General features: G+C 39.8%; 1 protein-coding gene and 1 long non-coding RNA gene across 2 annotated transcripts; both read left to right on the plus strand.

Moving 5' to 3' along the window:
• Window positions 1-207: 207 nt before the first annotated feature.
• On the plus strand, window positions 208-17015 carry LOC101861195. Its single transcript, XM_005094155.3, has 3 exons — window positions 208-320; window positions 10234-10596; window positions 15795-17015. Exons 2-3 carry the CDS (start codon window positions 10278-10280, stop codon window positions 16061-16063), a joined length of 588 nt encoding a protein of 195 aa, XP_005094212.1. The 5' UTR covers window positions 208-320; window positions 10234-10277; the 3' UTR covers window positions 16064-17015.
• On the plus strand, window positions 11742-14777 carry LOC118477377. Its single transcript, XR_004858329.1, has 2 exons — window positions 11742-12730; window positions 14475-14777. It is a non-coding gene; the product is annotated as an uncharacterized LOC118477377 (long non-coding RNA).
• Window positions 17016-22101: the final 5086 nt, after the last annotated feature.

Consider the following 22101-nt stretch of genomic DNA (forward strand, 5'->3'; position numbering starts at 1 on the left):
AAAAGCAACCAATTAAATAATTGATTTAACTTTAAAATCTTATATGATGAATACAACAAGTACTATTCAAAAAAAAGAAGATCAAGAGACAAGATCGACATTAGATCATAATGAGGCTATAAATTTGTAAAGTGGAGGGGAAAAGGACAAACACAAAATATACGACGATGTTGGAAATGCCACAGTCTATTATTAGGCTAGGCAAAACTTGAAAACAAAACAGTTTGACATGAGTTCAGGAGTTCAAATCAAAGATGGCAGAGCAATGATATCCTTGTTGGAAACAAGTACCGAAGCTGAGAGAATCCTAAAAGAAGAAGGCAGGCGATTTTTGTTAATTACATGATGGTCTCTTTAAGGGTATTAGATCTATAATCTAGATCTAGATTCTAGATCTATATCTAGATCTAGGCTATGAATGAGACAGAGCAGAATTAAGTATGGGGCACTACCTGGATATGGATAGATCTAGATTTAGATTTAGATCTAGATATATCTAGATCTAGTGGCCCCGACTTTTGTGACAGGGAAATACAACCCACAGAAAATCAAGAATCTAGTTTTGTCCCCAATGACGATTGAAAGTGGCTATTCTCACCCGCCGGAAGTTCTCGCAAGATCAACTCCTCCCCTCTTCTCTCTCTCTCTGTTTCTTTCTGAATACTGTCTATCGGTGTGGACGATCAAATTGACCAAAACAAAGTTTAAAAATGATGTTAAAACACAAAAGTAAATTAATTTGGTTGTCTACAAAGATGCTGCGGCTATTTAACTTTTCGAATCGAGCCGAACTACGCGGGTCGCCATTTTGTTTTGCCCGGAAATTCTCGCGCTACTCCTCTCTCTTTCACTTTCTCTCTCTCTCTCCACTGCCCACAGACAAAATTGTACGCTTTTAGTAGGCTACAGTTGTAATGGAACGTTTGTTCACGGCACAGAATTCTACAATTTTTCTGTTATCACAGTGTAGAATTCTGTGGTTTAGGGTGAACGCGCAGCGGGTGAGAATAGCCACAAGACTCGCCTGCACTATTCTCACTCCGGGTGAGAATAGAGGTGGCCATGACGATTACTTCTGATTCAAGTCTAAACGATACTTTTTGATTCGTGTGCCGCGTGCCTGTAATGTCAATGAGAGGATAATAACTGCTAGATCTAGATCTATCTCTAATCTAATCCTAGATTCTACTCGTTAGTCTATTTACGTTGGTTTCAATACTCACTGTTTCGAGCGGGGAACGATGAGTGTGGGTCGTACAGGTCCGGAGCTCCATCCACTGTTTCGACCCACCAGTAGCGTTGATCCCTGCTCAAACTAGGTTTTAGTCGTGGCTCGGAAGGCCAGTTTAACCTTCGCCATCTGTTTATATACCCCCCGTGCTCCCTTATTCTCCTACACTCACTAGGCTACACTGAGTTTGTTTACTTATTTCACGTGATTCTGGCTTTTCTGGTAATCACAGCGAATTATAAACCACACGCCCCCTTGATCTCATTGATCAATACGATAAAAACCAACACCCCACCTAAAGAGAATACACAAATCACCCCAGTTTAACCCGCCATGATAATACTAAACACAAAACAAGGGGAGGATATTCAAGAGAGTCCTGACGTCCCGTCCCAAACCAATCTCTCTTTATCCTTCCCTCCCCACCCCCCCCCCCACCCCCCATGCCCGCCTCCGCATTACGGTTATCCCAGGACATAATCGTCCTGCCACAACGGGGCCCTCCTTGCCCGTTTCGGGAAACGCCTGTCAACCTCTCGGCCCTCTTCACTCTCTCCTTTCTCCTCTGATTTATATCCCCTGAGATCGCGTACATCTACGGAATCCTGGCCACTAGCCCTCGACGTAGAATCCCAGCAGCTCGCCTTGTGCACTTCTTGGGCGGCAACCGCCAACGTTTCGATTGATTCTCCGTCTGTCGCCATTTCTAGTCCGTCCGTCGCCCCTTGCTCATGCCAGACAGCTTCCTGCTGGCCTTGAGAGGCCGCCGCAACCTCCCTCTGTCTCGCTTCCTCCTCACTCAGCCTCTGCTGCACCCTTCTCTCCTCTTTCTCCAGATCGACTTCGTCCAACCACTGACTTTTTCTACCTTTTTCAACCTCTTTTCCACCGGTGTCATTCGAACCTTTCCTTCCTTTCTCGTCTCCTCTGTCGTCATCGGGCATCCCTCGAGACTTGGTCGTTTCTATTTTTAACTTTTTCTTATCATTTTCGCCATTCTCCTTCTTCTTCTCCTCACCATCGTCAATGTCACTGCTATCTCTACTCCTCCTTTTCTTGTCTTTATCTCTGCTCTTCCTGCTCTTCTTTTTTCTGTCCGTTCTCTTTGTCTTCCAGTTTGACTCCTCCTCCTCCCCTCCTCTCCCGTCCTTAGAGGCCCTCTTGCTCTCTCCTCCCTTGGAGTTCTCAGAACTGTCTTGTGCTACGCCTGGCTTCATCTCCGCGTACTTCTGTCTCAGCCTCTCCTCCTCCCTCTTCTTCCTCCCAAGAACCGCCAACTCGTTCGAGGAATATATCGGTCAATTCAGATTTGGGTCATCCATGAAGGGCTTCCGGATAATCCGCGACCCCACTCACCTCCGTTCCCGACTTGCCCCCTCCCCCCTCCTCATCCACTTCCTGTCGTCTCCTCGAGGGTTTGACAGCGTCCCCACCGGCAGCCGCCCCCCACCAGACACACCGACTTCCTCCATCTGCTGCCTCGACTCAACAAACTTCTTGCTACCAGAAGACTCTCGCGACCTCTCTTTCATCTGTCTCGACTCAACAAACTTCTTGCTACCAGAAGACTCTCGCGACCTCTCTTTCATCTGTCTCGACTCAACAACAAACTTTGCATTGAAATCCTTATCATGATTGATAGTTCTACCCTTGGACATGTTTGTTCCCCTGCTGGCACCCCTAAAACCAAACACGCCATCCGTTTTCCAAACTGGATCTTGTGTTGCCCCACCATCACCCCTCCTAGCTGTACGATTATATCCATGCCAATCAGCACATCTATGCCCCCGACTATGTGATCAACCACAGTTGCCCTCGTACTGACTTTTTCGCCATCTACCTCCATTTCAATCTGCGCCCTCCCCTTGCATTCAACGGCTCTTCCATCAAATGCTGATACCTGCACCGCATCTCCGGTCCATCTGTCGACCAACCCAGCCCTGATCATGGTGTTCGAAGACCCCGTGTCTATCAATGCGTGTCAACTGTGACCTTACATGGTGACTGTGATCATTGGGACCCCTCTTACTCCTGTAACGCACACTGCGTCAACCCCAGGACTCGAGCTTCCTCCCCCATGACTACCTTTACCAGTGTGCTCGCAGTACGCCGCTATATGCCCTTCCCCACCTCACCTGTAGCACACAAGTGACTTTTTCTTGCTTAAATTCTCTGGGCACTCTCTAGCAAAATGACCCCCCTCACAAATGAAACACTTTACCTGACTGGTGTTGTACTGCGTCATCCCCCGCCCCCCAGATTTTTTGTATCCCCTTGCCTGATCTACCGCTGCAGCTGTAAGCCCCTCACCCACTACTGCCCCCAGGACCCTAGCTCTACCAATAATGTCTGCAACTCTCATCAACTCCACCCCTACCACCTGTTGCAGTTCCAAGGCTATGCTGTCTGGAAAGCCAGTGACAAAAGCCAATTTCACCAGCTGCTCCAGCCCCTCTCCTGAGAACCCACAAGTCCTGCCTACCCTCCGCAATTCATTAACGTGTATACGTCCACCGCTTCCTCGGTCCACCTCGTCTCACGTAGTTTTGCGAAACCAACGAATTGGTTGTCGCAAAACGCTTCCTTCAAGTTCTTCTTGATGAGCTTTACTCTCCCCTTCTCTTCTTCGCTCATCTCAAGATACACAGCTTGAGCTCCCCCCTCCAGGTACAATGGGATAAAACTGGCCACGTCTTCAATGTGAGTCAGTTTAGCCACCAATTCCGCCTTCTGCAACCAAGCCTCGACGTCCCCCTCCCCAGTAAACGGTTTAAGCACATCATACCTGATACTCGGGCCCATCGCCATTTTTGACCTGCTAGCCATCACTGCAAAACCCCTAGATCTGGACTATAACAACTAGATCTAAATCCAGGCCTAGATTCTAGGTCTAGCTTAGCCTAAGGTCTTAACGATCATGATATCCCGCCTGGCCCCCACGCCACACGTCAAATAAATGCCGAAATAGCTTGTAATGAGAGGATAACTGCTATCTAATCCTAGATTCTACTCATTAGTCTATTTACGTTGGTTTCAATACTCACTGTTTCGAGCGGGGAACGATGAGTGTGGGTCGTACAGGTCCGCAGCTCCATTCACTGTGTCGACCCACCAGTAGCGTCGAACCCTGCTCAAACTAGGTTTTAGTCATGGCTCGGAAGGCCAGTTTAACCTTCGCCGTCTGTTTATATACCCCCCGTGCTCCCTTATTCTCCTACACTCACTAGGCTACACTGAGTTTGTTTACTTATTTCACGTGATTCTGGCATGTCTGGTAATCACAGCGAATTATAAACCACAGTGCCGAATGGAGATAGCCTTTTTTTGTTTGACAGTTAGATTTAAACGCCAACACTCCCGACAAAGCTCATTCAGAGACTCTATGCCTCTCATATGTGTGACCCATTGCAGTTTAACAATTTTTACTTAGGAAGACAATTCACTAACTGATAGTTCAATCACTGCAAAGTTCTGGAAAAACAAAATTCACATCATTAGAAAATATGATTTGATGGCTATCATACCGCGCAAACAGAAATAAACACCAATGTTTCATTTTCGAATGATTTGTAATTAAATTTGAAGAGATCACATTATTAACGGCGCTTCTGATCACTTAACACTCACAATTTAAAACTGTTATTATTCCCAAACGAATCAATGAAAACTGTTTAAACTTTTACAAGATACCAAGAAGACGTAGACGAAGCGAAGTTGATGAGGAAGTAGATTCTAGGGGTAGAGTGAGCATCATTTTACGGCTCTGAAATTAGGGGAAGAAACGCGTTCTGATAAGGACAAGATAGGACAGCGCTGTGCACGAGTTGACCCCGGTCAATCCCCGACTTGACGCGTGAAATTGCAGGTCACCTGCCGGTGATATTTATGACCTACTGCGGGGGGCCCGGACAAACTAAAAGATCGCTGAGACGGAATTATGGACTCCGTGTATTAGGATTGATATACGTACAAAACAATTGATTTGCCAGCGTTTTAGTGGCCATACGTGTGTTCTGCAGCAAAAAATTGTGTCAGTTTAGCCCTCAAATCAGTGCATCTGTGTGTTAGTGCATGAGTAAAAATTTGCCATTCTTTCTTTCTGTCTATCTTCAGGTTTTATGATGTGTCTGGGAAATACAGAAAACTGATTTGTAAATGTAATGTAAAAAGAACAAAACTATTTCAAATCTGTCTAGACCTAGAGACCTAGAAAATTTTTCAGTACGGTATCTAGGAGATTTTACGGCATCAGGAAGGCCGCGGAACTACTAAAAAGTAATGCTAAATTTAATTGAAGGGATGCTCTGGTTTTGACATTTGACAATTGAACGCGTAAATGGGGGAGAATTAGAGTACAGGCTTTGTGATCGTATCGTCAGCATTGAAAGTGATCCCTGATTTGCGTAGCCTGTAGGATGCCTCTATACAGCACGAGAGAGATGGAGAGAAGAGAAAGAGAGAGAGAAAGCAGAGAAGCTTGGCCAGAGAGTCTATTATATATATGGCATGGCTGCAGCTGTTTACAGTAAACTTTACTGCCAGATTGGTCAATAAAAACAAGTCGTTAAAAAGCGCATGGCTTCCATTGTTTTTTTTACACAGAGTGAGTGATTTTGCTATTGCTGACACAAAGTTTGTTTTTAAAAAAATTAAACCCCTAGCAGTTCATGCAGTACTATATCGTATTAATATATGCGATGGCTGGTGATGTGGTATTTCGCTCATAAAATATATTTACTTTTATAAAGTAAGATTTTGTAAGGCATAATTTTTATCAAATAAAAATGACTAAATAGACTAAAAGATATAAATAAATAGATTAAAATTAATGGTTGTATTAAAAAATTCTCGCTCTGAAATTTCCAGTTTCAAGGGCAATAACTGAGAATTTGTAGAATGCACAAGAACGGCCCTCGTTTCTTTATTTTTCTACAAAATGAGGTGCCTCCTTTTATACATTACATGCAGAATTGAATATACTTTCTCATCAAATTAATGTAAACTCGAAACTTTAAAGCGTTTTTTTTTTCTTCTTTGTGATTGTTGGGGCAGTCTGATTTCTGATTTTGCATCTATTTTCGGTAACACAAAAAATATGTCACACATTAAGAAAGCTTGAGAAATATGAAATCTATTGGCTAGGTCTGAAAGGTCTTCTAATTCCCTTTCTATTAATATATGATATGTCTATCTAGAACAGATAGATTATTGCAGAGAAGGCTTGAGAGTAAAAAGTCATGATATGAAATTTTCAGATTCAAGGGCATAACTATAAATCATAGGATGTACTAGAATCAAAGATTCTCCACTACCAAGATGTTTCAATTGCCCTGTCTCGCATCCGTGCGAGACTTGGGCGCTACTTTGAGCTAGTGTGTGACGGCCAGTGGTATGAGTGTATACAAATGTTCCAGTGCTCTTGATTGAAAGCGTGCAGTAATTCTGCCTGCAGGCAGTGAGACAGAGAGAGAGGGGGGGTGTTTAGACCAAGGGAGACAGCGAGAAGGGGGAGGGGAGGAGTCACACATTCAATTGGACAGGAAGAGTGATAGAGAGGAGGGGGACACAGAGAGAGAGAGAGTTGTTGTTTCACACCACTAAGAAGAGACAAGGACAGTTTGAATCTTTCAGATATTGATATATTTATAAATATAAAATCGTGACATCAAGTTATAAAAAGAAATTCTAAAGCAAGACTGTGTGTCACCACAATAAGTTCACTTCTTAAGTTGGACAAAGAAATTTACTCTCATAGCACACTGTCAATATTTGTCTGGTAATTCTGTTATTAATATGATGTCGACCAGTGACAACGTGCTAGACTAACTATGACACTTTAAGCATAATTGCGATATCAAATGACTAGACAGCAAACTACATAAGTTTGATCGGTGAACATCTGGCCAGCTCTAAAGCAGTGCAAATAAATTTCTTGCACAATTTATATTTTTTTGGTACCAACCCCACTCCCGGCCCGTTTGTTTTCTCCTCGCCCGCCTGCTCTTACACACCAGCTTACCCATGTCAATACGCACTGTCAGAAATACACACTATACAAGTGATATACATTTTTATAACCCTGGCCGATTGGTCGATCATAGTGAGATGAAGTTTTCTTTGCAAACAGTGACTCTGTAAGTGACGCAGTCTAATGAGTCTTTGCTCAGCTTGTAGGCCTATGATAAAGTGAGCTGCTACATACACTTTAAGGTAATTTTAGCCTGTTTATACTACAGAGATGTTAGTGCTTTCTCTCTTTCAAAAAGCCATGAACTTGAAGCACAATGACATACTTACTGTGTGTTTGAGATTGCCTCTGGTCCATTCATTGCTTTTCTCTACTCTACATAGTCGCTTTGAAAGACAAGCGGGCTAACCCAGATTTCAGGGGTTTTCAGAAATCTTGACCTACACCAAAAATGGGCATTGCCCTCTATGGGAGACGTTTGGTTTCATTTGTGTATATTTGTTTGATTTTATAGAGAAAATTAAACTCTCGTTTTCTTTTAAAGAAACTGAACCAGGGGCAAAAACTGTCCTTTCTTTTTCTCAAAAAAGCATTTTATCATTTATAGAATAGCCCCCTTTTTCTTAAAAGCGACCACATCGCTACAGCCACCACCCCCCCCCCCTCCCACACACACACACACACACACATCAAAGACGACAAAAGGAGGAGCAACAGACGTTGATACAGACTGTTATAACAAACGAAGCGCTCTACTTTGGACAGCATTTCAACTCACCAATTGAGATGTTATGGTGCCTATGTTCTAAGATTTTGTATGATTATATTACACGGTAGCCTAACTGGTAATATAATGCATCTTGAGCATTTCCTTTTTCTCCCCGGCAGCTTGCACAAAGGAGAGGTCATTTCATTTACCCTGCCACATTAGCTCTGTATGACAAAATCCAAATCCATATATATAGTTAAATTGATTTGGAATTTGCTAGTCAATGCTTCAAAACATCACGCTAACATGATAAAATAAAAAAAAAATTACACTTTTATTTGTCCCAGAAGGGCACTTTGTTTTACAATGGCAAACATACATACATAAATACATAATCATAAATACGTACATACATAAATACATACATGCATAAATGCATACATAAATACACACTATTACACAAATACAGAACAGTTTACAAACAATGCCACTGTTGGTCGCCACTGTGCAGCGCCCTATAATTTGAGCTAGGGTTGTTGTGTCTTGCTCAAGGACACACTCCAGTGACCACCCATCTGATCTCCGTGTCACCGACACTTGCTTGACATTGCTTGAGTCAAAACTCACTACTCACTTAGCCACTGGTACTCTTTCACAAAACACATCAACATTTTCTACTCACATACAAAGTCATTTATGCTTTGCACAACCCCTATCCTCCATTTTGAAGCATAGTGTCCACAAAAATTGAGTTAAGCATTCTACCTCTTTCGCTTCAGACAAAAGTGTAGCTATGTTAAGCCTGCTACCTGAATTAGAGGCTGAAAAATGTGGTAAATGTTCTGCTTCAATGCACAAACATTGATACAAAAAAAGATACTACTACTACTACTACAATAAACTGATGCTTAATTGCAGTTCTATTTTCATACAGAGTGCCGGTCACGAGAAACCCTCATTTCAGTGTTCATACAGATTAGACGACATAAAATTAACAGCACCAATTACAATAATTTCAAATACACAAGTTTGTATAGAAGCGGAAAATGTGCTTTCCTGTGGAAACAACTGCTCTGTCTATTGACACTACCCTTAATAATAATAAATGACATTTATATAGCGCTCAACCCCAAATAATGTACACAGGCTCTGAACGCTTTACAATACAGTACAACATACAACAGTAACATGAAACGTGTTCTGACTAAAGAAAATTATTCCAAATATTCATCTTATTAATTTAAAAACAGAAACGACTTCTGCTGACATTTGAATGAATCAAAAGATTTGATTTCTCTCAACGTACTTGGTAAAGCATTCCAGATCTTGGGGCCTTGGTATTCAAATGCCCTTTCACCCATTGTTTTAAGTTTCATAGATGGTAAAATAAATTTCTTTTTGTCAGCAGATGACCTTAAACTGCGAGTTGGAATATTCAGTCTTAACAGATTTGATAAATATGATGGTGCATTATCATTTAAACATTTGTGACATATGGTAGCCTACTTGTACACAATCCTTTTCTCAACAGGAAGCCAATGCAACGTTTGTAAAAGAGGTTTAGCAGAGTCTCGCTTTCTTTTCCGTAAAACTAAACGTGCTGCATTGTTTTGGACAGTTTGAAGTTTTTTAACTTTCTCCAGTGATATTCCTGATAACAAGGAGTTATAATAAAAACCTACCCTTATTTATTATGTCACAGCGCAGTGGAATCAGGTGCTCATCAATTTTTTGGCACACATGCAGTTATTGGTAACATCTTTAAAGCCTGTTTATTTGTCTTTAGGCTATCTTAAATATAGAAGTTGAGATATAAAATTTGCGATTAAAAGAGGTTGGGGGCGACTGATGTCAGTGTGAAAAAATGGCCTCTAAAGTTTGGTGACCTCCAAAGCTGTAGTATCCTTGGAAACTGCGAATTGATATTTGTGTACCTTTGATCAACATTTATGTAGTATAATCCATACAGGAGTGTGTTTAAGAGTGAACACATAAATGGCGTTGAGCCCAAAACGAACAAGTCTAATAATTGCCAAATTTAATAGGCAGAAAAATGTTAATTCCTTTAATATCATAACTGTAATAAGCACTTGATTTCATCACAATCCCTCTTTTCGGCTTTTGACCTGTCCTTGGATTCCACCGTATTTTTTTTGTTCAGAACTTTCTAATACTAGCTTTGTCCTGAATGTTAAAATGTGGAGGTTGCCTTATATCAAGTTAATGACACGTTCTGTTCTAAAAGGGCATTAGACCTGAAACGATTGTATTAAATATTGACTCCTCCATATTATTTACCTTCCATTTTACCTCTTTATTTTTCAGAAAGTAACTAGATAAGTGGACTGTGACAGACAATACTTTTCACAATGGCAGACACAGAGGCAAAGGTTGTGCAGTACAGAGTCATGCTGTCAAAACTTGATTCAATGCTGCGTGATGATGAGCTGAACAGGCTGAAGTCATTCTGCAAAGATTTTATCCGAGCAAGAGATCGAGATCAGATTAGTCAATGCGTGGACTTGTTTGAAGCTCTGGAAGAGAGAAATAAACTTTCACCAGACAATCTTGAGTTTCTGAAAATGGCACTCAGTAGCAGTTGCGGAGGTAGATCTGATGTGCTTGATCATTTACAGAAATTTGAGGACAAGTATAGGACTTGTGGCGACAGAAACACACAAGAAGAAGGTCAGTCCAATTTTTGTTTACAATTTTAATGTTTATTGAAAGGCACATTATCTGGTTGCGTGGTTGTTAATTATAACATGGGTTTGCCACTCCTTTCTGGTTAAGGTTTAGTTTTAAAATTGAAGGAGAACTTCCTTTTTCAATGTCTGCTTTAAATAGCGTAGTCGGTGAAGAAAAGTCTTTAAAGCCCACCAAATGACCCATATTGAAAAATACCTTTTTGGAGATTAGGACGGACGGAGTTATCTTCAGTGCTGTCCAGCTTTATTCGAAGCAAAATAGCTTAAATGGTAAACCTTTTTTTGAAAGAGTATAAGTGGTGCAAAGTTATTGTTTAATGTAGATAAAAGAATAATCTCTTTACTCAAATAGTTCTTTCTTTGTTGTAAAGCCAGATATATATTATATGCTTTTCATTTTGGTCTTGTCACTGTACTTGTGGAAGTCAGAAAACATTCTCACTTGCAACCTCAGTAGTACTTGTTGCACACATTCACTTATGAGAAGGTCAACAGGTAGCTTGAATATTTATTGGAGTGCTTTTCAATATACATTAATTTACTGAGCTCTTATCCCGATAGAATTAGGTTTTTTTCAAGTCCCTCAGAGTGTCTTAAGCTCGACTACATATTTGATAAAGGATTTCGAAGTAGATCAGGAGAGAAATTATTTTTGTATCAGACAATATGATCTGAAATGAAGCTGGATCGTGTTCGTAATTTTTGTTACAGTTGTTACTCTTTCTGATTTACTTACTAGATTTTGAATTTTTATTGGGTTTTTTTAATATCTGTCAAGTATTTTTTTTTTCTTATATATACCATTAATCTTCACTTCTGTGAAAAGGTGTTTCTTATTTTGAATCTGATTTTGTGGTGTGTCAAAAAAGCTCTGATGATATATCTTTAATTTCACCAAGTTTTATTTCTTTATATTTGTAATTCTTTTTTTTTTTTCTTTTTTGAAAGCGACAGCAGTGCAGGGCCAGGGCTTTAGAGTTTGTTATATTGATAAAGAACCCTCGGATAGCAGCTAGATAGTTTGAAATTCAAGGCTTGGGGTTAAACAACCATCCATTGTGGTACCACAGACTTTTAAAAATTTGTGTTAGATCAAAGTTTGATTTTTAGTATGTAAATCATATTTTTCTGCTCTATTATACTGCATTCGTCATGTATAAAAAGGAGATTTTTCTTTCAAAACTATGCCATCTGGAAAATAACTGAAATCTATTTGCCATGACAGTGCCTTGTTGAGAGACTTGATACTTTTTTATGCATTTACCTTTTCGCACCCTGAAACAGTGCCTGGAAGTACACTTCCTTTTTTCCATCTTTCTAAAGTACATGTTAATTACGCAATGTAGAGAGGCAATCCCATAACAGCTAGTTTTGAACTCTTGTGTGTCTTTTCTTTATTTTCATTTCTTGTGCATTGTTCTAAATACATGTATTTGGATATCATTGTGTAAGTATAATATGTTTAAAAATGTGTCAGGACATGTTCCTGGGGTAAATCAAAAGCAGAACAGCAACATCTCCTTTCGTTTAATAATAAATGTTGCGAAGAGCAGGAGCATGAACAGTACATGTATTGACATACAGTGGAGTTATAAAACAAATTCTACAGGACGACAGCCAGATTTTCTTCAGTTTAGCTGTGCATTAGGCTTAGAGAGATTGCTCAAATAGAGAGAAAAGAAGAAAAAAACAGTGGTTCTATTTTCTTTCACTTTGTTGCTGTTTTTGGATTAACCTTTTTGGGTTTAAGTTGACTCCACTGTATTTAGCTTAAACGGATATAAGGGCATATTAATTGCCAGAATCTCCCTGTTTTGCCCTCCTACTAGACAGGCTTTCTTTTCCAATCTGTTCCATCGGCCATCTGATGTGCAATAGGATCTAGGATGTGAGATTCGTCAGATAATTTTCCCGATTTTTAAAAGTATAATTGAAGTTACTTATTCAAAGGTAATGTATGGGCTGTTATAATCTCGCATTGGCCAAAGTCAGTAATTTGTTGTTGTCTCTTCATGTAGATATCTTTGTTCTACTTTGAAAAAGTTGCACCTTTGATTGTGATTTGCTTCATTAAGGAGTAAGGTTAGTTATTTTTAAGACTATGCATACATTCAGTTCAAGGCTAGGCGATCATAAATCAGGCAGCGCAGCCCAAGAACTACACACCTTGCTTGTGGGCTGACACACCGGCCGCTCAGGCTTCGGCCCACAGCAAGCAGTGACCTTCGTAATGATAATAATGATTACAACGGCCACGGCTAGGCGGTCTCTTTCTCCCTCTCTCTCTCTCTCTTTCTCTCTCTCTCTCTCTCTCTCTCCCTCCTCTCTCTCTCTCTCCCTCCTCTCTCTCTCTCTCTCTCTCTCTCCCTCTCAATCTCTCCCCCCCTCTCTCTCTCTCTCCCCCCTCTCTCTCTTTCTCTCTCTCTCTCTCTCTCCCTCTCAATCTCTCCCTCCTCTCTCTCCCCCCCCTCTCTCTCTCTCTCTCTCTCTCTCTCTCCCTCTCTCCCTCTCAATCTCTCCCCCCCTCTCTCTCTCTCCCCTCTCTCTCTCTCTCTCTATATATATATATCTCTCTCTCTCTCAGTGGTTTAGCTTCCCTGTGTTTGTGTTCAAACTAACGGACATGTAAAAAATTATTCTAGACAGACAAAAGCGATGGAAAGACAGAAAGTTGACTTGAGTTGAGTTAGTTTTACGGAAATGGAGGGCACACACTGATATGTTTTGACACCTTTTCATAGGATAAAATGTTTGGTAAGCTAGCAGTCCATGCCCGACATTCTGTTTCATCCGAAGGAAATCCATACAAGGTCACTTTTTCTGCACCTTTCTGACTGTCATAGCCAGTTTTGCATCCACCAACTGAGCATTTTCTTCCCATTGTTGTTCTTATTCCTTCAGTTTATTTTGAAGGTGTCAGTCACAGTCCAACAGAGTCATAACCACACATGGTGAAAGCAATAAATAGGCCTAGAAGAGAAGCATGTAAGCACTGTGAAAGAACAGCAGATATTAAACAAAGCAGGTCGGGAAAAACACAAAGGAGCTCCCCCATAATTATGATCCGTATACTTTTCCCTACCTAACAAGGGTGGGCCCCTAGACGCTCAGAGTCTAGATATATAGATTTATATCTACATGGTCCTTTTAGTCTATTGTTTGTGTTACAAACTAATCTAAATCTAAAAGCAGATCTAGGGATAGGATGGAGAGTTCGTTTTTAGTGGTTGTTTGCATAGAGAGGCTCTAAGTCAGTGAAGAGTGCGGATCAGAAGGGGGGGCCTCCACTGTGTAGACATGGATTTTAGAATGGATTTAGACAGATATGAATTAAACGTGCACGGTCAAAACTTCACTGTAGGTTTAATCTAAACACGTACACTGATGGAAGAGATATTTGATATTCACACAATCCAGATGATTTGGAAAAAAAAACTGCATTAGGCCTCAACTAAAAGAATCCAGGCATTCACTGAGTACGATGGCGATGAAGAATCTGAAAATGAACAGTAGGCCTACAGCTACAGTGCAGCCAAACAGCACTTCAAATTTGCGATCTCAAGACTGCTGGTCAATCTTAATTAATTAATTAATTAGTCACCACTTCTGTTCCTCAACACACACAATGATGTAAAAAATATTCACATAATCCAGATGACTTGAAAAGCAAACTGCATTAGGCAGAAATAATCCAGTGTCAAAGCATGAGAAAACAACAATTCAAACTGACCGCCGCACCCTGCGTAGGCTTATCACTACTAATGCTCTACAAGGTTGTGGGCTTACTACACGGGTGTGTAAGCCCACAAGGAATCTAGGTCAGTAGCGCGCAGGTGGCCTGATTATATGACCGTCTAGGTTCAAGGGCATTAGAAACAGGAAAACAGGATGAAAAAATGTTGCCTGTAAATTTCAATTTTGCTGTTCTAGTAATCCCTGCTTCTACTTTACATCTTCCTCTCCAAGATAGTATGACAAAAATTATGACAGTAGTTAGTGGTGGATTAATTGGTCGTCTCTCAACACCTCTGGCATGTACATGATGGATCAGACCAGGGTTGTTTTCAGATTTATGTCAATATTCATTATTAAACCTCTATTATCCTGCAATTTCGGTTTACTGCTGGGCTGAGTACGCTTCCATGATACCATCAAATACTAGAAAAAATAATATTAAAAGTTTGATTTATTCTGCTATATGTTTCATTATTATTCTCAGCCTGCTCTGCCGACTGAATGTAACAACATCTTTGTTTACCCAGAATATACATGTCACTGAAACATCAAGTTTGCCTTCCTTTTGAAGATCATCAAAATAAATCTTTAGGTTTAGTGACCTGCTCATTGCCTGTCTTGCTTTACACTACCTCATACAGTAAGCTTCTCCTTATATTCAAAGTCACCACAGAAAGTCGAACTCCCTTTACCCATGGGAACTTGGCTTCCAGTGTACTTTATTAAAAGATTTGACCTTCTGAAAAGGGAATCCTGAGGTTTGTGGTTTCCCATCCTGGGCTGGGAATGCATCAAATCTCAATAGTAATAACTGTATTAATCTATAGCGCATGTTCACGCCCTATAGCATGCTCTATGTACTTTGCAGCTGTTATTACCCCAACAGACCCTTGAACACTCATAGAGATTTTCGTCTTCCCGGGAAGCATACAGTGCAAGCTGCGGATTGCACACACTAACAAACTGTCAAGATCTTTCCCTGTCTTTAGCCGGGTATCCATTCCCACCACTGTTGAAATGAGGGAAACTCATGTAAAGTGCCTTTCCTAAGGACACAATATCGGGCTCCTGATGGGATTCAAACCGATGACTTTATGATTGCGAGTGTGAGAGCTTACCCCTTGGCCACTATGGCGCTAATCATGACTGGAGCCAAAACACAACTTTGAAAGATATGCCTACTATGTGTACAGGATAGTCCCGACAGATCTAATCATTTACCTGTACCTCAAACTTTCATCCAATAACTTTGTAGCCATAATATGTACGTCTAGTTCTGTTTACATACTGATGAATTGTGGCACCTATATTTAGTAGTGGAAGTATATGCGAATACAAAATTGGACCGCCAGTTTCTTGTTTAACTTGTTGTCAGTTTTGAATAATTTGTCTGGTCATGTTGCCTTTTAAATGTTTAATTTTTGTTGCCTCTTTCTCTTTCAGATTTCAGCGATGTGTTTGACTTCTTAGAGAATGGACTAGACGGAAAGTATAAATCTTTCCTTCGGAGGATCGGTATTAAAGATGCCCAGTTGGATCAACTTCATGAGGATCATCCGCGTAACATAAAGGAGGTCATACATAGGTCTCTTGTTGCTTGGAAAAAAGATTCAGCTGAAGCTTCTATAGGCACATTGGTGAAAGCATTACGTGATGTCAAGAGAAATGATTTAGCTAATAAATTAGCAGATGGAAATTTTCAATATTTGTAACATTGGCTCTATGTAATCAAATATCTTTTATATCGATTTGTGAATGCAGCAAACACAGGACTACTTTCCCAACATACCAGAGTTGTGTCCATATTGCCTGTTTTATAGGCCATTGATTTCTCTCTCCAGTCATCATGTTTCTGTTCCAGTCTCTCCAGAAGTCTCCATTAAAGTCCCCTGTTCCTTGCCTTTGTACTGACATGTTTTTCCTTTTCCTCTTTGGGTTCCAAATTAAGTTTAATTTGTGGTACGGGAATCAGGCATGCAAAAAGTACAGCCAATCCGTCCACATTGCCTCCAAAGGATTTCATCTTGGGCTGGCTGTTGTTGAGCTTTCATCCACAGTTCCTGGTTTGTTATGTCTGGCCCGGCCAGCAGACCTGAAAAATCTCCTGGAGCTTTAAACACGTTTTTGTTGCAAGTGCCTTAAAACTTTAGTTTTGAGACTCATGAGTGCTGAGATGTCAACGATGGTGCTGGTCTATTCAGAAAGTAGAGCCACGTTTTCAGCAAAATCAGTGTCAGTATTACATTATAGCACAAATTTACTTCCAGGACATGGATAAACGAGTCTCGGATTTGTCCCAGGGGTTTTGGGGGTTTTTTTTTATCGACCTCAAACATTCTCATCTGACATGGGTGGCTTTTGGAACTGAAATGAATTTGAAACCAATTTGCTTCTCTGTTTCTATTTCCTGTGCTAGTTTTCTAACTCTTCGATGTGTTTAGTGGTCTATATAACAAAAGCTTCCCCTTGATCCGAAAAGTGAATTGCAATTAAGTCAGTTTTTCAAGCTCAAAATGGGCCTGTGGAATGCTGAGGAGTGCATGACAATGAAATTCTATTTGTGTTTTCCGTAATTACTTGCAAGACAAGCATCTGTGTTTTGGCGCAGTAGCGATTTTTGCATTTAAAAAAATAAAATACAGTTGATAAATAAAAAATTAAAAATCGATAAATAAAAATGTGTCACAACGCGGTAGAATCAATCTCTCGTCAGTTTTGGGGCATCTAGAGTTAATGACATCATCTTAAAGCTTGTCCATTTGTTTTGAACAGAAGTCAAGATGCTTGTGTATGATATGAAGGAGGTTGGAGTCACTTTATTTCAGAGGTAAAATAAGTGAGAAAATGGCCTCCAAAGATGAGTTATTTCCTTAGCTTGAGAGTTTGTGGAAACTGAAAATTTACATTTTGTGCCTTTAATCAACGTTTTTCCGTAAAATTCACGCATAAAAATGTTTTTAAATGGACATACAAGGTCAAACTGACCGAAAAATGCAGATTTCTCGGATTTCATTATTTTGACGAGCGCCTGATTTTACCACACTGCCTCAAAAATGGTCCAAAAAAAAAAAAGAAATGAAAAAAACCCCTAACTTTTTTACTTTTAGAAAAAGAGTTTATTTTCACTTCCACTTCACTTCGTCTCTTTATCACTTTGTAGCCATATTTTTAATTTTTACCTCTGACACCAGATGACCCCTACTTCCTTTACCCACAAATATCACGACTACTATTCAAGAAAAATTGGTATTTTTTTCATCGAAAGCAAGACAACTGAAGAAGCTTTAAAATGACATCTGTAACTTCATTTACCCCCAAACTTGACGAATGGCTGATTTCACCGTCTCATGACACATATGAGGTATGACTCTGCTTGTGTTGAATATGTTTGAGTTGATCTTTGGTTAAGTTAATATCTTTCTCACTTCAAAGCACTTCTCCTTTACAATTCCCAACGGTCAAGTTGAACTTCGGAAGAGTCGATCTTTCATTTTTCTCACTCCGCCGACGACTTCAACTTGTGTGTGCGTTTGTGTGTGTGTGTGTGTAAATATATATATGTGTGTGTGTGTGTGTGTGTGTGTGTGTGTGTATGTGCAGAAACAGAAGGTGCAGCCCCTCAAAATAAAAACACTTGATAGCTTCAAAAGACATCTTAAACATGTTCTGTTCCGACAGGCCTATCCTTCATAAGCTTTTAACGTTATTTTTCATTATAGTTGTTCTGTTCCTATGTCTGTATGAAAAAAGTCTGTGTGCATGTGTGTGTGTGTGTGTGTGTGTGTGTGTGTGTGTGTGTGTGTGTGTGTGTGTGTGTGTGTGTGTGTGTGTTCATTAATGTTTATTTCATGAGAAGAAAGGAAGTAGTGAGAAAGGTTTTTGAAAAATGGGTATTCCAATGTAAAGCGCATTGAGCTGCTTTTTTGGAAATGCGCTATATAAATGTTATATATTATTGTTATTATTAAAATGGAGAACAAACACACACGACATGCTCACCGTGCTGTGCCGAGTTTTGCATGTTTTGTATTTCACTTTGGTTCATCTCTGCTCTTTCTCTTTGAGTCAAACTTGAGCGTCTCAATGGGTTTGGGCTAGCCTGTTTTAAATAGTTCATGTTGTATGAGTCTCATAAGTAGTCTGCTCTCCTCAAAAGTAAAACGTAGCTTTTTTTCCTTGTTCTTTTTTTTTTTTTTGTCTTCATTTTAGATTATGAAAATGCATTTTGTATAATACGTTTTTATTAATTTGTTATTCCACTGTACATGCCATTTTGATCTTTTAGGCAGCTGGCTGCTTTGACCCTGCCCAGCCCGAAGTCAAAGCCATTGATGTCTGTATGGGATATCTCCAAGCACAAAGATTTGAGTGCGGTATCAGATAAAAATATCTTTTCCACTTGGGCATTGAACTCTTTTTCATTGTTTAGTTTAATTAAGAGATGGCACTAATATTTAATTTATGTTACCCCACCGACGTGGATATTAGTTTCTTGCACAGTGTTTTAGACTTTATATTATTGTTTTTCAAACTGTTAGCAGGCTCAGCAAGAAGAATCTGTAGGGGTATTTACTCTATATTTAGTTATTTGGGGGGGGGGTTGGGGGATAGACGTGTCGTTATATATATACATATGTAATATATTGATTTTACTGAATGAGGGAACAAGAAATTGTTATGCATAAATAAAATGTTCTTATACAGTAATGCTTTGATGTTTATCTGTTTCTTTGTTCGTTAGTAGCTGTGTTACCTGGGGGGAAGGGGGGGTTGTGTTTATAAAACAGTATTGTATGAAGATTCAGATGGCTTTTTAAGGGATAACTCCCCTATGATATCAATAAATTTGTTTTTATTCTATCTTTTGTTGATCGGTTAAACTGGGCTCGCCGTTACATCATTTGATATCCCGCAGATCAACGGTGTGGATGACTTTGTTTCCAATCCCAAGAGGCATTCTTTTTGATTACTTGGATTGTGTAGAGAGTTCTCAGGGCTCTTCTCCCACTCGGTTCGGTCCTATCGAAGATGAACGTTAAATTATAATGTATCATCTATTACCTATTACACCTTAAAATCATAAATGTTTTATGCTGCCATAGACACAATTTAGATAATTTGGGAGGCGAGCTGCTTCAACTATGATGACTGTCAAAGCTGGCCTAGGTTGATGAGAGGGATACGTTTCAGTAGAATTGAAAGGTAGAGAAATACTCCATAAAAATTATTCCAGAATGGGAATCAAACTCACGTCTTCTGCATGAGACAATAAAGCACTAAACTGCTGCACCACAGCCATTAACTACCCCACGCTGCATACAGTACCAAATGCGGGAACTGAATTTAGATCCATGCCTATTTCTGTACTTGTACTTCCCTTTAGACTGATATATACAAATATACACACATGTATATATATATATATATATATATATATATATATATATATATATATATAATATATATATATATCTGGGTCAGACTGAAATTGAGAAAGACATTTTCCCACGGAGGAGTTCAGAGGATTCCATTTTTTTGTCTTCTTGTTTAAAATGTATACATGTAATACTCTTTTGACTTGAGCCTCCCGTCCCGAAAATGAACAAAAACGTGTAAATACTTTCACCTTTAGCTATTTAAAAAAAGTTGAGAGTGTACGCACACCAGGCTCGTTATCATTTTATTGTTACTCTCAGTTTATTTTCAGAATTTCAGCGAACGTATACCCCAGTTGTTACTCTAGTTTTTTAAAGAAAAAAAAGAAAAAAATCTGAGAGAAAATAAAGTGACTCTGGCCTACATTGAAAGGGACTATGCAATAGGCTACTTCACTTAGACCTTAAAAATCGAACGATGTGGACGGGCGATGATTTTAAAGTACTACATACTACATACATTATGTATGTTTTCCTATACATTCTTTGAAGTAATTATGCTATGTTGTTTGCTCTCTCTGAACCCAGTTGTGTGTGTGTGTGTGTTTTTTTGTGTGTGTGTGTGTGTGTGTGTGCATGTGTGTTTGTGCGTGTATGTGAGAGTGTGTGTGTTTGTGTGTGTATGTTTGTGAGAGTGTGTGTGCATGTGTGGGAATGTGTGTGTGTGTGTGTGTGTTTGTGAGAGTGTGTGTGTGTTTGTGAGAGTGTGTATGTGTGTGTGTGTGTGTGTGTGTGTGTGTGTGTGTGTGTGTCTTTACCTGACACGAGAAGAAGGTGTGTACGTTATGGAGAAATCTATTGGTGCAGGTTGAGCTTGTATAATACATCACTTCTTTGCTGTGAAGTGTCACTTGCAATAAAGGATTCGGGAATAATAATTCATTATAAATGTTTGCTCATGATTCCTTTGGCAGACATGCCCGGCCCTGTTGAACACTCCGAATAAGCCAGTTTATTTTCTTGTTAGATTGTTACTACATGTATGATACAAATGTATTTTCTTTAACTAGGCGCGTATTAAGGATGGTGCGTATGCATGCTACGTTGGATCAATAACTTTTCCCCTCCGTTAGAAGTCGCTAATACATGTATGTACCTGTTACGTGCTACATCTTGTAACGTATCAGATTGACACACTGTACGGAAAATGAGCTTAATTATCTGTGAAATGATGCAAAATGGGCTGAATAAGGTGGCCAACAGCACCACCCACAAATGATTGAAGCACGTGTGAAAAAATCATAGTTATGAAGTGCCAGATGTCCGAGAAAGTTTTAAAACTTTAAGCATTGTGTTATGCCACGGTTACACGCAACGATAAATTGTATCAGATTCGTCGTATGCGAGAATTGTCCATTGTTTGTAGAAATCGGTTACACATAGGCCTAACGATTTGACGTATGATCGATAGATAGTCCAGTTCTTCTTTATTAGACTATCGTTACGTGTAACTGGGCCGTTACTTATTCAGCTCTACTATTCTTTTTTGTACTAGTACAATCGTGCTAAAAGTTCCAAGTTTATTCCAACCATGGCAGGTAGAGTACGGAATATCGGACATAACAGTATGTAGCCAAACCTCACAGGTGCTGATCTCTTGTAGGAGCTGGTGTGAAAAAAGGTGGGGGCGTTATTCACACCAACTGCTTGTTAATACATGTACAGTCATAGTCAAATACTGGCGTGAAGCCTACCCCACGGGTATACCTCTGTATAATATATATAGCACTCAATGTAAACTTAGAGATTCGACTGCAGTGGGTTGACACAACAACTAGTTAAACTTTTCGTTATAACGGTATCAAAAAGGGGGCGTGAAGGGTTAAGACGAAGACCTCTCAATGACGTGTATAACAACTTTTATGGGTGACAGTCTGGTGGCTTACGAAATTGTAAGAAAGAGAGAGAGACACAATAAAAGACTGCTGGAACGACATCTAAAGAGTTGGATCGGTTTTGGGGATGGAACAAGTGGTCACTTTTATGATTAGCCATGGTCAAATGCAAATATTCTTTCTGTCTGAGTCAGGGCCACCACAGTTAGGAGACGGCCTTTACTGCTAGCTGATTGACTTGGTATTGCCGAAGCCCGACTCTAATTCGTATGTTATAGGCCTACGTGTAATCGTTTCGTAGGGTCGCCAGAAACCTCCAACTTCAAGTCAAATAAAGCTAGTCCTTTTTTTTCTTACAATAAGATGTCTCTCTCTCTCTCTCTCTCTCTCTCTCTCTCTCTCTCTCTCTCTCTCTCTCTCTCTCTCTCTCTCTCTCTCTCTCTCTTTATTCTATATTGCTGTAAATTACCGGACAATCAT

This window comes from Aplysia californica, unplaced genomic scaffold (assembly GCF_000002075.1).
Source record: "Aplysia californica isolate F4 #8 unplaced genomic scaffold, AplCal3.0 scaffold00076, whole genome shotgun sequence".
NCBI classification, from domain to species: Eukaryota; Metazoa; Mollusca; class Gastropoda; order Aplysiida; family Aplysiidae; genus Aplysia; species Aplysia californica.

Bases quoted from the DNA above. Each gene is read 5' to 3' on its own strand.
- LOC101861195 (XM_005094155.3), top strand. From the start codon at position 10,278: ATGGCAGACACAGAGGCAAAGGTTGTGCAGTACAGAGTCATGCTGTCA. The intron at 10,597-15,794 runs GTCAGTCCAATT...TTTCTCTTTCAG, and splicing joins CAGAAACACACAAGAAGAAG to ATTTCAGCGATGTGTTTGAC.